We start from the raw sequence: 16167 nt of genomic DNA, 5'->3' as shown, positions 1-16167 counted from the left end.
CCCTACACCCAGACTCGCCGGGTCTGTCACAGGACCAGTCCGAGAACCGTGACTGACAAGCTCGGCGGTCTCAGTGGCGCACGCTGGCCCGAGGAGGAAGCCATACAGACCTTCAGTCCACAGGAGGAGAGAGGGTTGCGGGGTAGGGGGCCAGCAGTCACCAAACCACCAAGACCACACAGAGAGGAGGAGGAGGGGGAGGAAGAGGCAGCACACAAACTGCAAAAAGAGAGAAAAACTAAGTCATGGGCAGAGATCCCCAGTGAGGTTCGAGGAGCTGGCATCCTGGGGAAACGAACTATTCAGGGCCCCAGGACAGCTGCCAGGCAGCTCGGCTTCTCCCCTTTGCTCAAGCAGCCCAGGTGCCCGAGTGGGTGCGGTACTGCCAGAGCACGCCAGTCCCTGAACCAAGGCCACGCGACTCATCTCGCACAGCTGGAAACACCACACACACACCAAGGCCAAAGTCACGCACAGACGCACCCAGACAGTGTTCGACTGACAGGAGGCAGCGCGAGGAAACTGGCAGTAAAACCGGTGGCCGGTCACGGCCCAGGACACCGCAGGGCTAACTCGTAAGATGTTTAACTCCATTTAACACGCACACACACGCCAGCCAGCTCCGCTCATGTGACAACACCGCGGGAAGTCGCGAATCTTGCCGCGGGCCGAGATCTCTGGTGAGCGAGAGCGATGGTGCTGGCGCTGGTGAACTGATCCGCAGGCGGCAGGCTGGGGACAGGTAGGGTCCGGCTCTGTGTGCTGGAGCCATTGGGAACCGGAGCCTTGAAGTGGGGGGTGTTTGGGACACTCGGGACTGACTGGAGAAACGGGTCCAATAAAGGTCTGAACAAGCCAGCATGTCGCCGAGGCCATCTGCACTGGAGCCGCAGAGCCTGGGAATGACACCAGCAGACAGAGCCAGGACCAGCAAGCTCGATCTAAGGAAAACCAGGCTGCTGCTGTGAGCGGTGGTGTTGAACCAGGAGATGGCACGGACACGAGGGAAGCCTTTCAAGCACGAGCAGGCGTGACCAAAAACCAGGGGCTCATGCTGGGCAGCTCACTGCCGCAGAGCCACAGTCACTGTCAAAACTCCCCCTCCCCCAGGGCAGGACCAACACTGCCACATCTCGGGGGGTCAGCCAGAAAGAAGGGAGGAGGGCCAAGAGCAAAGAGGGATAACAGGGCCTGTACAGCACTGCATATTCATGTGGGGTTCACACATGGGAGGGAAAGGGTAGCCCCACCCTGCACCAGCTGCCCCACTGCTGACAGGAGAAAAGCTGCTGCACCAGCAGTCAGGACACTGGGGTCAGCACCCCTACTCTCACTGACAGTGTCCTGGGTCTGTAATGACCAGCAGTCAGGACACTGGGGTCAACACCTCTACTCTCACTGACAGTGTCCTGGGTCTGTAATGACCAGCAGTCAGGACACTGGGGTCAACACCTCTACTCTCACTGACAGTGTCCTGGGTCTGTAAAGACCAGCAGTCAGGACACTGGGGTCAGCACCCCTACTCTCACTGACAGTGTCCTGGGTCTGTAATTTGTCTCATCCAGAACACTTCACATTATCCCTAGTCACCATATTGGACTACTGAGAAAAGAGAAAGGAAAGAGGAAAGAACAGTGATGGAAAAAGTCAAACAAAGTGCAGAAGTAAAAAAAGCAATCCTCACTCCTCTTCATCCCTGCCTACTTTCTAATTAACACCTAAGAGCTGTGATTAAAGGTAAGGGCACCAGCCTAAAATAGAGCTGTGATCACAGTTACACACTGCCGACTGCACGAGTGCAGAGAAGGGAGTAAGGGGAGACAGCAAGACTTCCAGTAAGGAAATCAAAAACATCATTTGGCATTCATGTAGAGACTAAGACCCTCATATTAAGCTCCTGTTATTGAGCCCAGGCCTAGAATACAACCAATTCTACAGTACATTAACACTGCACTGAGAGAGAGGGGTTAATACAGTCCAGACACACTGACTGGACACTCCAGGACATTAACACTGCACTGAGAGAGAGGGGTTAATACAGTCCAGACACACTGACTGGACACTCCAGGACATTAACACTGCACTGAGAGAGAGGGGTTAATACAGTCCAGACACACTGACTGGACACTCCAGGACATTAACACTGCACTGAGAGAGAGGGGTTAATACAGTCCAGACACACTGACTGGACACTCCAGGACATTAACACTGCACTGAGAGAGAGGGGTTAATACAGTCCAGACACACTGACTGGACACTCCAGGACATTAACACTGCACTGAGAGAGAGGGGTTAATACAGTACAGACACACTGACTGGACACTACAGGACATTAACACTGCACTGAGAGAGAGGGGTTAATACAGTCCAGACACACTGACTGGACACTACAGTACATTAACACTGCACTGAGAGAGAGGGGTTAATACAGTCCAGACACACTGACTGCACACTATAGTACATGAACACTGCACTGAGTGCATGAGAGAGAAAGGCAGAGAAAAGATTGTGCAAGAATCTACTGGCAGTAACCACTTTCCCACAGAGAGAAGAAGCTGTCAAGACTTGTACATTCTCTCTGGGAAAGAAGGACAGGCAGAGATCTCTTACAGGGGGAACAGTAATAGTCTCAGGGGAACTGAGCTTCAGATGCAGCACACTAAAAATAAAAAACTTCACAACGGAGAAGTGTAAGAGGACAGGGGACTGGAGCTTTCCTGACTGAAGCTGCTGCTCTAACTGTGGAGCCCGCAGCTGTGAACTCTCCCTACAGGCGCACTACGGCGGCCTCGCAGCCCGTCCCAGTGGCCTAACCAGTTTGTCAAGGGCGGGTCAGCTCCCGGGGCTGTGAACGACAGGGCGGGGCCCCCTCCCAGCCCGAGCCCCGTCAGTTTCCCATCACCCCCCCACGCCCTCCTCCGTCTCGGGAGACCATGCCCGCGCTCTCGCTGCCCCGGCAGTGTCTTGCGGCGAACGTGCACGTGAACCCGGAGCCGCGCGAGGCCGTTCGTTCCGGCAGGAAAAGAAAGCGCTGAAACAATTCGGCCGCTCTGCCGCCTTCAGGCCCAACTGCTCGTTCAGCTGTAGACGGGTAACGCGACACTAATCCGCCTGGGGCGGACCCTTTCCTGATTCCTCGACCGGCAGGGCTCTCGGGAAGCTCGCTGTATTCTTCTACTCGACGAGACACATTCCTCCAGCCCCACGGCCTGCTTCCCCGGCCCCAGAGCTGGGACTCTCCTTTCATCAAGCGCCGGTCACCAGGCTCGCACAGCTGAGGCTCGGAGGTTCGTTTCACCTTTGACGGAATCACAGTCGTGTCGGCAGCAAGCTGGGGTTAAACCCGACTCTCAGAGGTACGTCCAGTCGGGGGGGCTAGAGCACCTCCGCAGGGCCAAGCGTCTCGGGACACTTGCCACCTGCATGAGATCGGCACGCTAACTCGGGAAAGGTGCACTGATGTTTGAAATAACCACCGACGCCAGAAAAGGCATCAAACTCGTTAACACTGGAGCAGTAGGAGCTGTAGGGCAGGCCCATTCCCAGCTGTGCCGTCGGAGTTCAAGACCTCAGACATCCCCACCCCCGCACAGCTGCTGCTGCTGCTTCAGGGGACAGAAGAGCAGTTTGTACAGGTGCTGCTCATCCATTTAACCACAATATTCCTGTCATGACCTTCAGAACCTCTTGAGCTCAATCTGGCCTGCAGTGCCCACAACTGACTGTTCTACCAGTCTGGCCCTGAGGGGCACAAGATCACGCTCCAGACTGCAGGGACAGCTGACTGCTCTGCCAGTCTGGTGGAGAGGGGCACAAGATCACACTCCAGACTGCAGGGACAGCTGATCGCTGTGCCAATCTGGTGGAGAGGGGCACAAGATCACACTCCAGACTGCAGGGACAGCTGATCGCTGTGCCAATCTGGTGGAGAGGGGCACAAGATCACACTCCAGACTGCAGGAACAGCTGATCGCTGTCCCAGTCTGGTGGAGAGGGGCACAAGATCACACTCCAGACTGCAGGGACAGCTGACCTCTGCCAGTCTGGTGGAGAGGGGCACAAGATCACACTCCAGACTGCAGGGACAGCTGACTGCTCTGCCAGTCTGGCCCTGAGGGGCACAAGATCACACTCCAGACTGCAGGAACAGCTGATCGCTGTCCCAGTCTGGCCCTGAGGGGCACAAGATCACACTCCAGACTGCAGGGACAGCTGACCTCTGCCAGTCTGGTGGAGAGGGGCACAAGATCACACTCCAGACTGCAGGAACAGCTGATCGCTGTCCCAGTCTGGCCCTGAGGGGCACAAGATCACACTCCAGACTGCAGGGACAGCTGACCTCTGCCAGTCTGGTGGAGAGGGGCACAAGATCACACTCCAGACTGCAGGAACAGCTGATCGCTGTCCCAGTCTGGCCCTGAGGGGCACAAGATCACACTCCAGACTGCAGGGACAGCTGAGTGCTCTGCCAGTCCACTCAGGTTACTCATCAGCTGGGTCTGATGCACTCGTGTGTCACCCAGTTGCAGCGAGATAGAGAGGAGGAAGAATGGAACAGGAAAAGAGGGAGAGAAACCAGAGAGGCAGTGACTCACAGTTTCACCTGCAGAGTACACACACAGATAAAGGAGCAAAAGGAATGCGATTACCTCATTCTCTTCAAAGTCCCTCCCCCACTACTAACAACTGCTACACACTGCCCTTGATTCAGAAAGCACAGCAAGGGACTGGGTCACAGAGCTCGCTTATCTACAGCCTGTATATTAACTTGTACTACAGGCTGAAAAAAGCAGAATCCAGGGTTGTGTCAACACATTAAGCCTAATTCCCAGGACTCCTGATTACAGACGACCCCAGTCAAGGTGCTAGAGGAGCCCAGTCCTGCTGGTTATTTTTACAGGCGGCCTTTAAACCACTTTCTAAAGCCCTCGAACAAGTCAACCACATGGCAATCAGAATATCCTTAAGCCTGTAAAGATCAGTGTTCCATCCACTGAAAAATTATTTTAAACAATCAGTTGAAAAGTGGTCATGATGTTCCTAATTTTTATACAGGGGATTTAGGGTGATCTAGAAAAATAACCTGTTCTAACTGAACCAAAGCTCTCCAAAACCAGCCTCTCTCTCAGTGCAGTGTTAATGTCCTGTAGTGTCCAGTCAGTGTGTCTGGACTGTATTAACCCCTCTCTCTCAGTGCTGTGTTAATGTCCTGTAGTTTCAAGCTGAGGAACCAGCAGGTTGTATCTTGCTCCTCATTTTCTACCGTGTTGCTTCACCAGTGACGCAAGGGCTGTGGGCGTGGGAGCGCTCTGGTGAGCGAGCCGGGGAACGACCGTGTGAGAGAGCGCAGTGGGCGGGGAGACGGACTGCGGTGGCCGTCCCGCCAGAAGGGCCCTCTGGGAAAGGCAGGAGACAAAGCTGGTGAACGAGTCTTACTAAGGGAGCAAACCTCACACCTGGAGGACGGCTCCCGGCCGGGCTCTACTCCCCCGCCGGGCCGGCCCAAACATTCGCCACCCCAGACCCCAGCGGCTACCCGAGGCCTCCGAGTACCTCCGGCACGAGGCAGAGACAAACCTCTGGCGAGAGACAGCGGGCGAACGAGGCGCTGGGAAGGGGCAGTGCCGTCTGGGCCCCACAGGGCGCTCGGGCAAGTGTGGTTTGCGCACCGGCCCTCGCCGTCGCGGGGTACGGCTGCCTGCACGGCGAGGAGGGAGGAGTGCAGCACAAGTACCGCACGGCGAGGTCCGCGCACTCCACGGGGCGGCTGCCCACCCTGAGCTGGGCAGGACTGGTCGGGGAGGCCACCAGCTGATCAACACCCCTCCCCCAACGTGCGCGGTCAGCTCCCGCACAGTCCACACGCCGCAGGGGCGACCCGGGGCCGCTCGGAAGGAGGTGCGAGCCCCCCAGCCCGGAGAGCGGCGAGGGCGGAGCGCTGCAGCGGGCAGCCGAGCCCCGATCCCTATCTCAGGTATGCCACTGTGCGCGGCACACCCCTCTCCCTCCCCCCGGGCAGCCCGCGGCTCCCGCCCTTATAAGGCAAGGTCGCAGCCTGCAGGGCCCTTATCTTGCGCTGGAGCAGGAGCAGGAAAGAGAGAGGGAGAGGGGGGGGGGGACAGATAAGGACCCAGGCTGTCCACAGGGCTCTGGGGAGGAGACTACATTCCACACCTGCCCCGACGCGCAGCTCGAGCGCCAGTTCGAGCCCCGCTTGCCGCACACGGGGTGGGGGACCCCCGGGACCCCAGCACCTCACCGGTCTCCATTTCCACCCTGACGGGCCCTACCGACACGAGCGGTGAACCGCAGCGGTGCCCAAACCGGAAGGGCAAGGCATCCCCTCACCAACGCCGAGCACGGGTCGCGCCCGAGAAGAGCTGTCACCCACTCGCACCCTGACTGAACCAGGCAGCTGGGGGGGACGGGGCGCCGCCGCGGCAAGCGGGCAAGGGGCTCAAGATGTTGACGCGCGAGGGCCGGTGGGGCGGGCGGCCTGAGGGCTACATCACGTCTCAGGCCCCGTGGGGCGGCACGGAGAAGTGCACCTTTAACGAGGTGAACGCTCCAGGTGATCAGTTGTGAGACGGCTAATAAAATCCTTAAAAGTGCCTAAGAAAGTGAGGCCCATCGTTTGACAGAGCGGGACCAGGGACCCCTGAGCTCTCGGGAGCGCCGAGCGGGCCCGGACCCAGCTGTGGGCTTGCTGCGCCTCTCCCTCCGCACAGGGAGAGTCTGCCGAGCGCCGATCACCCAAGCCACCTGGCAGGACACTCCGGCGCAGAACTCCTCCCTCCTCCTGCACCTGCAACACGGCTGCCGCAGCGCGCGGTGAGCGGCCTTCGCGCCCCAGCGCCCCGCCTGACCCACGGGCGGGACCAGGGCTGCCCGGGCTGCCTGCGTCACGGGACGGACGGGCACAGGCCCGTCCCCCGGCTGGACGCCGCGCGCGTCACGCCAGGAGCTGTCCCTGCAGCGGGCGAGTGAGCGAGTGAGTCAGGCTGTCTGCCACTCGGGCCACAGAAGGGGGGCGCGCGCAGCTGTCAGCTCCCAGACGGCAGACAATGAGAAGTTTGTTCGAGACCCAAGCGGGGAGCAGCAACTGCGCGGCCGTCCGCGCACGTCTGTCAGAGCAGGTCCGGGGAGGGGAGAGCCAGCTGTCTGCGCGCACGGACCACAACGGGGGTGGGAGACGCCGCCGCCGCCGCCGCCGCTCGTCCGGAGGCCTGGCTCTGCCGCTGCAGCCCCTCGCGGGTCTGGGCTCTGGGTCGGGCCGCTCGCGAGCCCCCGGATCTCGGCCCAGAGCACACAGGCGGGCCGGGCAGTGCAGCACAATGTGGGAAGAGCACCCAGCACCGGGATCACAGGAGGCCCAGGCCCCGCAGCACGGAGGAGACAGCTCTCCCTCACCTTTGCACGGAGAGGCAGGAAGAGGGAGGGAGGGACGGCGTGACGTTCATGAGACACACAGCTGATTTTCTCACCCCCACAAAAATAGAAGTGTGACAACAGTGAGAAACCCATGAGGGCCCATGTGATTCACACAGAGCGGAGAGGAGAGCGGGGAGGTGGAGGGCCAGGAGGCACGCGGGGTCACAGGGAAACGGAGCCCCCCAGAGAAGAAAAGCGGCTCCCCGCACAGCTCTGCCTCGAGGTGGCCACCCCGTTTATAAAAAGCAATCGTTTCCACACTTGGACTTGCAGCACCACGCTTCCTAAACCCCTGCTCACTCCCTGTTGAACGCCACTCACTGACACGTCCTTGAGACACTGGGAAATCAGCAGCAAGGCCCAGTGAACAATAGACAACCCCCGTCCCGCCCTAGAACAATTTCACAGCTTCCTGAATAACAGGAAATGATGTATTAACCCCTCTCTCTCAGTGCAGTGTTAATGTCCTGTAGTGTCCAGTCAGTGGCTGGACTGTATTAACCCCTCTCTCTCTCAGTGCAGTGTCAGCACTCTCTGTAGGGTGTAAAATTAGAATCTATGGTGTACAAGTGCCTGTAATGAACTTGAACAGGGACACTGGGGAAGTCCTAGGGGCTGTTTCAAATTATGTTTCAGAAATACTTCCATCCCAACAGCTTCTACTTTAACCTTCGGTGTCATTGCATTCAGACCTCAGGGAACAAACCCCATGCGGTGAAACTAAGAGGGGCGTATAATCGACCAATTAAAAACAACACCAGCGCGCCGCAGCGGAGCACAGCAAGGAAACACTCCCACAGCACATTCCCCCAGTCCAGGGCCCAGAAGCTGCAGGCTCCCAAGAGCAAACTTTCACAAACTCAGCCCATCGAGCCTGCGGGGCAGTTAATGGCCAACTGGTGCAAAGACTTGTTTCAGCTCCTTGCTGAAAAGCAACAACGTGGCCGTGCAGCTTGATCCACCATCAGTGTACAGAACTGCCTCCTGTCCTGACTGGAGGATCTTATCCAGCTGTACACTGACAGGAGCCCAGATATCGGCTTCAACACCACCACTGGGCAGCTTGTTCCACACTCCCACCACCCTTTGTGTGAAGTTACTCCAGCTCTTAAATTTTAAGGCTCTTCCACTTGTACTCTGATGTGCTGGCCAACAGCAGGTGTTTGAGGGCACTCGCAGAGAATCGCACATCCGTAGCTGCACGAAGCCGATGAAAAGATCCGCAACCTCACCAACCACAGGAAACCACAGTGGGCCAGATTTTGGCTGCTTATCGCTGCAGATCTGCACTATCTACTGCTCTGTCTCTACTCCAGCTGTGCGCATGTACATACAGTGGCTTCTCTGAGGGAAGACGCGCACCAGTGCGGTGTACCAGCAAGCCAGGCCCACGGCTCCTTCCCCGTATGTTTCTCAACGGGCAGGACAAGCCCCGATCACGAGCGCGCACACAGCCCCACCCCCACCTCAGCGCACCGTGCGGAAACCCTGTGAGCAGTCACACCGCCCGGCAAGCTCCGACACGCTCAGGGAGAGGGAATGCACAGATAAAGAGAGACGCAGGGGAGATACTGGAACCGGAGAAAGAGGGGAAAGTATTGAGCACAGCGGCTCGCAGACTGAAAGAATGTTTAGGTAACAAACAAGTGGCAGCCATTTGACTCCTCTTTTTGTCTGGTAGTTAGCTGATCATTGACCTGAGGATCTTGACAGAAACCGGGGTATCGGCTTCTGCAATATGGGTGCTCAGACCTGCTCCACACTCCCACAACCCTCGTGCAAAGCAGCTGCTCCTGTTCGCGGATTCACGCGCACCGCTCCGGAGTTTGCCGCTCGTGTCCTCCGGTTCGCGTTTCGCCGACCGTTCGGAAGCAGCCCCCAGGGGCGAACGCTAAAACCGTCACATTAAAACCCGTGTCCTCTCCGGCACGGCCGTCCGATGAGCTTTCACAGACCGGACCGAACTCAACATCGTGGGGTCTGTACTTCGGGGCCGGCTATCCAGCAGCGGCTCGGGTCCCACAGGTCCAGCGGTCCAGAGAGTCGCTGACCCACCGCGGCTGTGCGAGACCCCTGGAGCAGCAGCAGCGCGGCCCCCTCTGCGCGACTCTCCCGCTGGTCCCTCTGCTCACGAGGCCCCTGGGCGTACAGCACCGCCGAGCCCCACACGGGCCACTGCCGACGATCATGGTTACCGCCGCTGCGTTTCCGGGGCAACAGGGGACCAGGCGCGGCCTGAGGACAGACGGTAACCATGACCGCGAGGGATGGGGTATACCAGCGCCTACGCAGGTGCACCGGGGGGAGCTGCACAACAGCACCCCGAATAGCCAAGGAGCACCCCAAGGAAAGTATCGCGCCCCGCGGGACAGAGGACGCACGCTTGAAGAGCACGAGAAAGCCCTCCCTCACGGGACAGCCACAGCACCGACGCACGGGCAACACCCCGGCTCACCACGGACCTGCCAGCTGACTAGCGCGCCCCGCGGGGAGCTGCCCGGCAGTCCCCACGCCGCTCACAGAGCCGCGGCAAGACCGACCCACGGGCCCCGCCGAGGGGCTGGGAGAGGCTCGCTCACGAGCCGGACCCGTCCACCGCTCCTGGGCCACGCCGAGTCGGGAAGAAGCCCGTCTGCGCGTGCTCACTGCCCCACTGTGTTTTCAGAGCCTTGCCGAGGCCCAGCGGGGGCCCTGAAGGCCAGATCCGCCTGCGGTCATCTCTCCCGCCGAGTCCTGGGTCAGGCCAGGGCTACCCTGACCGACTGAGCCCCACCTGAGATTATAACCTCCGAGCCTCGAGCCTCTTTTAGTCTCAAACAGGGACATAACCCCTCTGTCACCACACTACAGAGAAGGCAGTGCTGCTCTGGAACGCGTCCGGAGAGGAACACCCGAGACACGCCCGGGCTGCAGGGAAAGTCCTGCACTGCCAGGCCGGAGGAAGCAGATCGAGACGGTCTTGAACGGTGCAGACTAGAAGCGGAAACAACACAAACTTTCACAATTTACAAAGGCCCGAGCAACAGGCATTTAAAACCAAAACCAGGAGGCACGTCCTACACAAAGGGTTGTGGGAGTGGGGAACAGGCCACCCGGTGCCGATGTCTCATGCTCCAGCGTTGCTGGACTCGGGGCTTCCCTGTCCCATTGGAACACGGCTCTACTCCTACTGCCAACACTCCTCCTGAAACCTGGCGACACTCACGTTTCACACAACGATGCTGCTGGAATGACTGTCATCCACGCTGGGACCTGACCTGCAGGAATACAGGCCGGGCCAATGAGACCACAACGCCACAGAACTCCGGCAGTGAGAAGCTACAGAGGGAGCATCTCCCACCAGCCAGAATGTGATCAGTCTGACTCCCCCCCCCCCCCCCACAACACACACACAACTCCTCAACGGGGAACCCGGGCCCTCCACCACAACCCCAGACCACATCAGACTGGTTCCACCGGCATCCCTTATCCCCTGGACCTCAAAAACACTTCAACCACCATAATCGCTCCTCTTCAGTGTGTCTGGACTGTATTAACCCCTCTCTCTCAGTGCAGTGTTAATGTCCTGTAGTGTCCAGTCAGTGTGTCTGGACTGTATTAACCCCTCTCTCTCAGTGCAGTGTTAATGTCCTGTAGTGTCCAGTCAGTGTGTCTGGACTGTATTAACCCCTCTCTCTCAGTGCAGTGTTAATGTCCTGTAGTGTCCAGTCAGTGTGTCTGGACTGTATTAACCCCTCTCTCTCAGTGCAGTGTTAATGTCCTGTAGTGTCCAGTCAGTGTGTCTGGACTGTATTAACCCCTCTCTCTCAGTGCAGTGTTAATGTCCTGGAGTGTCCAGTCAGTGTGTCTGGACTGTATTAACCCCTCTCTCTCAGTGCAGTGTTAATATCCAGACTGTACTGTATTAATGAATAGTCAGCACGTTTCACATGAAAACTCAACTCTACTGCGGGACACAAAGATTCAGTTTTCTCCTGCAGACGATTTCAAAATAGCGTTATTGGACTCTGAACCCGGAAACCTAGGCGAGATGACGAGCGAACTACAAACATCTGGCCTCAATAACGAGGCTGCGCAGGGAGCGCAGAGGCCGAGGGACTCTTATCTCGACAGCGAGCGCGCCCCCGCCGGGCCCGGCGCAGGTACAGGTGAGCTGTAATGGCCGCTGCCTGCTGCAGCTCCGCCCCGAACCGGCCCAAACGGCACCGGGCCAGGCTAGCTCCCGCCCTCCCCAGCACAGCTCCAGCGCTCCAGATCCACAGCTGCCCCCCCTCAAAGAACCGCGCGCACCGAAGAATGCGAACGTAAGAGGTCGAGAACTCCCAGCTATCGCGCGCACCGTGCGCGAGCCCGTGGCGAGGGCTGGGGATCCCTCGGGCTGCCGCGAGCCCGGAGGACCCGCGCGGCCTGGCCGGGTCATCGGCGCTTCGCTTCACCCACTCGCGCTCCGGCGGGGTGCGTGCGCGAGCACGTCGCCTCACAGACCCACCGAACCGGTTCGCGAGCCGCCCGCAGCGCCACCGGTGACCGCGGCGAGCTGTGGCGTCACACTCGCGAGTCGGGACATGCTGGGCGGTGTGTGTGGGGGGGGCGGGCGGCAGTTTCGGCTCCAGCATTTCAAAACAAGCAAGTCGAGGGGGGAGCGGCGCCGGCGAGGACACACCTGGCGACCGGGCCCGAACCCCCCCGGCGCTGGTGCCTCCCCACACCCCTGGACCCCCGCAGACCTTTCTGCTCCACCGCCACCCGCGACACCGTCCTGACGCCGTCAGTCAAAACCACAAGAAAACTCCGGCGAAGCGCTGAAACTCCAACTGTAACCGCACACACGGCGGGCCGCCAGGTCCCCGGTACTCCGGCTGCAGCCTGGACACACACACACACGGGGGCAGGACGGGCCGAGCCCTTACCTCACCTGGTCCCGCCGGGCGCGTCGCTGCTGTCCGGCGCCGGAACCGTCGGTCGTCACTGGCTCGCGCTGGGCGTCACGGTCTCTCCCCTCGCGGCGACGTCCCGCTGCACGAGTCCCCCAGTCCGCCACGCTGAGCGAGAGGCAGAGAGACGGCAGGGCTGAGACCGGCGCCCGGGAGCCGCACCTCCCAGTCCCTTCCACAGCCCACACTCAAGCTAGGGAGAGCGCTTTTATTTTGAAGCGGCGAGGTGTCCCAGGGACAGACGGACATCTTCGGGCACTACCAACAGTAGCTTTCTCCCTCCTCCCCCCCACCCACCACCCTCACCGTCGGTTCGCGATAATCCTCCGTCTCCCTCTCGGCATACGTGTTCAAACGGCCGGACACGCCGCCCAGCCGCGCGAGAACGCCGGAGTTGGGGCTCCGCGGTTGCGCAGCGAGTTTCTGTGTGGAAGTGGGCCTCTGGAAAAGAGGACTCGGGCGCCGCAACCACACGAAAGCTGGGGCTCGTTACAAAAATAACTAGACAGCGGGCAACAGCGTTCAAGTTAGCAAAGAAAAGACGAAAATCTCCACAGCGGAGAGACGGCGCAGATTTGCTTTTAGGGAAAAAAAGGGGGGGGCAGAGAAACTTCGGACCGTCAGGAGCTGTTCCTCCTGCGCGTCTCTTCCTTTGTGTCTGCCTTTTTTTAAAAAAATAAATAAACCCGTCCCCCCGACCCGGTGCGAGAGGAGACGTGCGCCTGCGAGAGCCGCCCGCGGCCCCGACTCGCCCCGGCCGCTCGAGCGGAGCCTGCCGGGACGGGGCTCGAGCCAGCCAGCCAGCCAGCCCGAGCCGCTCAGTCTCGTGCGCCCCGACTCCCAGGCACTTCCGACATCCACCCGCCGCCGCCGCCGCTGAGACCTACCTAGGAGCCGTCCTCTCCCGCACGCCGAAATCCTATCCCGGGGAGGACTCGAGTGTGCCTGTGTGTGTGTGTGTACGCTTGGCCGTGTCTCCCGGGGCCGTGCGTGAGTGCGTGTCCCGGGCCTGAGCGCTGCCGGGGCTGCTCCGAGTCTGTCTCTCTCTCTCTCTCACGGTTTTTCCCCGCCGCCGAATTCGGGCGTCTGACTGTACCGACTCCGCTCCGCGACTACATGGGTGTGGACACCCCAGCCAGAAAAGGAAGCAAGCGAGGAAGAAAGAAAGAAAACAAAAAAAAAGGACTATCCCCTCCCTCTTTTTCCCCACCTCTCTTTCTCTGTCCGTGTTCCCGTCTTTCCGCTGCTCCGTGTCCCTGTCGACTCTCCCTGTTAAAGTTGGAGCCCGTGAATCTCGCGCAGCAGGGCTGGGAGGGGGATGTGTACAGGGGTTACCGTAACGACCGGGGTAGGTGGACACCCTAAAACCGGAGCGCGCCCGGAGGCTCGTCTGTCCCCCCCGCTAGCGCCTGGGCCTCCTCTCAAGTGTCATTAACGTATACCCTATTTAGAAATACAGAACAGCAGCCCAGATGTTCATTTTGTTTGATAGTTTTGATGACGTATTTCTTGCATACATGTTCATCTTAATAGAGAGGTTGGAAGTGGAACCAGAATTGTTTGCGAGTTCCCAGGACTGAATAAGAATCATCATTATCATAATAATAATAATACGTACAGGATCTGTGTTTCTGCTTTTATTCCATACGCTTGGAATATAAGAAAACAGACTCATGAGCTCATTGTTTAGAGGTGTGCGCATACCCCGTGTACTACGGTACCCCCCAGGGCGCGGCAGCTGGGAGCGGCTCCCAGTCCAATGGGATCCTCCCATCATTCTTTCGGGAAGAGAGGAGGAAGATTAGCCCGAAAAAAAAAAGGGAGGGGTGTGGAGCCGACCAATAGCTAAGGCGCTTTTTTTTATCCGACGTGTTGCGTTCCCTCGCCCTGCTCACGAGCAGGCTCGGCGAGCTCCAGTCAGGAAGTTGCGCCCTGGTCCTTTAATTAAGCGCAGACAATTACAGCCCGCGGTCCGGGGCGTGTCGAGCGCAGTCGGCGAGAGTTCACGAGCGCCACACGGCGGGCGGGCGGAAGTCTGGCTGCGCGGGGTCAAAGAGCGCGTGTGGCGATATGCAAATGAGCGCCTCGGCCCCTTGTTCTCGGTCAACACGCCGGAGCCCGACCCGCCGGCGCTTTCACCTCCCCAGTTTCAGGGTGTGCGCTCACGCCTGCCCCGGGAGGAGTGTGTGTAGCTTGCAGCGTCTCAGGGAGGTGAGGCACTGTGCTGTAGCAGCAGCCCTCCCTCAGGTGAGCAGTTTAGCTGTGATCAGGTGGGGTCCTCTTCTGGTCTGTGGCTTTTCATCATCACCTGTAACAGAGATAAATGAATGGTGCTGATTAGCGTTGGTCATGCACAGGCTTGTTCAACAGGCTCTGCTGTGAGAAGCCGGATTGTGGGATTGTGTCTCCTTTCCTACAGTCTGGACAAGCGTGTGTCTGTTCACTGGTCTCTGAGCCCCAGTGCTACCTGTTGTCCCAGATTATCCCACAGGTGTCCACTGGGGCTCCAGTGCACAGCATCTCTGTCACTCTCTGCTCTCTCAGGACAGGTGTCCACTGGGGCTCCAGTGCACAGCATCTCTGTCACTCTCTGCTCTCTCAGGACAGGTGTCCACTGGGGCTCCAGTGCACAGCATCTCTGTCACTCTCTGCTCTCTCAGGACAGGTGTCCACTGGGGCTCCAGTGCACAGCATCACTGTCACACTGCTCTCTCTCAGGACAGGTGTCCACTAGGGCTCCAGTCCACAGCTTCACTGTCACAGTGCTCTCTAAGGACAGGTGTCCACTGGGGCTCCAGTCCACAGCTTCACTGTCACTCTGCTCTCTCAGGACAGGTGTCCACTGGGGCTCCAGTCCACAGCATCACTGTCACAATCTCTGTGCCTCTGTTTCTCAGTTTATATGGTCTGCCCTGTAGTTTCCACCTGTGTCCTCTGGTTCCTGTTTCCCTGTAGATCCTGACGAGCTCCGCTGGGCTGACTTTGTCAATATATTTTAATTTTTTTCATTTACTTGAATCAAGTTCCCTTATAGTCTTCCCCATTCAAAACTAAAGAGATTCAGTTCATTGTCCTCACAATTTGGAACAACAAAGAAATTGGATTGATATTTTTCCCTATCTGCACGTACATTGAATATCATCTGCCAGGTGTTTACCCTGTTCTGACGTCTATTTAAATCCTTTTTAATTGAATTTGGGAGCTTCTGCAGTGTCCGCTAATCCCCCTAATTAGGCATGATTTTACTGCATTGATCTGTGTGCAAGTGTCTCGATTGTTTTTACCACGTTTCATGGTAAAAAGCAATGATGTGTCATGAAAGGTGCTATATCCAATGCAGATCAGATGCCACAACAATGGAGCAAACCTTTTAGTAGTTGGCTTTGGAAGCCAAATCACAACCTGTTTAATTGGCTCCGCGGTTCAGAGCAAAACCCAGGAGACAACAGGTGATGAGTCTGAGAGCCCATCTTTCCTGGGGTCCAGTGCTTAGTGACACTCCCTCTCCCTCTGTCTCCCTCTCGTCCCTCATCCTGCGGCCTACTCACAGAGGCCTAAGCTTCTTCAGAAAGTCCAACAAGTTCCTGGCGATACAGGAGCAAAAGTAAGCAGAGCGTGTTGGCGTGGACTTGTGAAGGTCCTGCGCTACAGCCACGGGCGCCGTGTGAGGCCGGATTGTTTCTGTGTGCGGAGCTCAGCCCCCTCGGGGGAGAAGTCGGCCAGGGTGATGTCATCCTTCATGGAACAGGCACACAAAGGAAAGGGGAAGTGGAATTGTTTAGAAACGGAAATTATTAACATT

The 16167-nt window shown here is 58.3% G+C and overlaps 1 protein-coding gene across 12 annotated transcripts in view; it reads right to left on the bottom strand.

The window, feature by feature from the left end:
• The window catches only part of ctnnd1 (catenin (cadherin-associated protein), delta 1), a 37663-nt gene extending 23976 nt beyond the window's left edge, over nucleotides 1–13687 (bottom strand). For 2 of the 12 annotated variants that reach the window (XM_069191294.1, XM_069191292.1), the window contains exons 1-3: nucleotides 12672–13126; nucleotides 12347–12473; nucleotides 111–219 (exon numbers count right to left, since the gene is read on the bottom strand). In XM_069191294.1, coding sequence (XP_069047395.1) covers nucleotides 111–219; nucleotides 12347–12473; nucleotides 12672–12709 — 274 coding nt within the window. In that variant the 5' untranslated portion in view covers nucleotides 12710–13126. The other 10 variants (XM_069191302.1, XM_069191303.1, XM_069191300.1 and 7 more) reach the window with 8 other exon arrangements.
• Between the last annotated feature and the right edge of the window lie 2480 nt (nucleotides 13688–16167).

This window comes from Lepisosteus oculatus, chromosome 6, assembly GCF_040954835.1.
Source record: "Lepisosteus oculatus isolate fLepOcu1 chromosome 6, fLepOcu1.hap2, whole genome shotgun sequence".
Taxonomy (NCBI): Eukaryota; Metazoa; Chordata; class Actinopteri; order Semionotiformes; family Lepisosteidae; genus Lepisosteus; species Lepisosteus oculatus.
The sequence above is the reverse complement of the archived record's forward strand: the minus strand, read 5'-3'. Positions and strand labels throughout refer to the sequence as shown.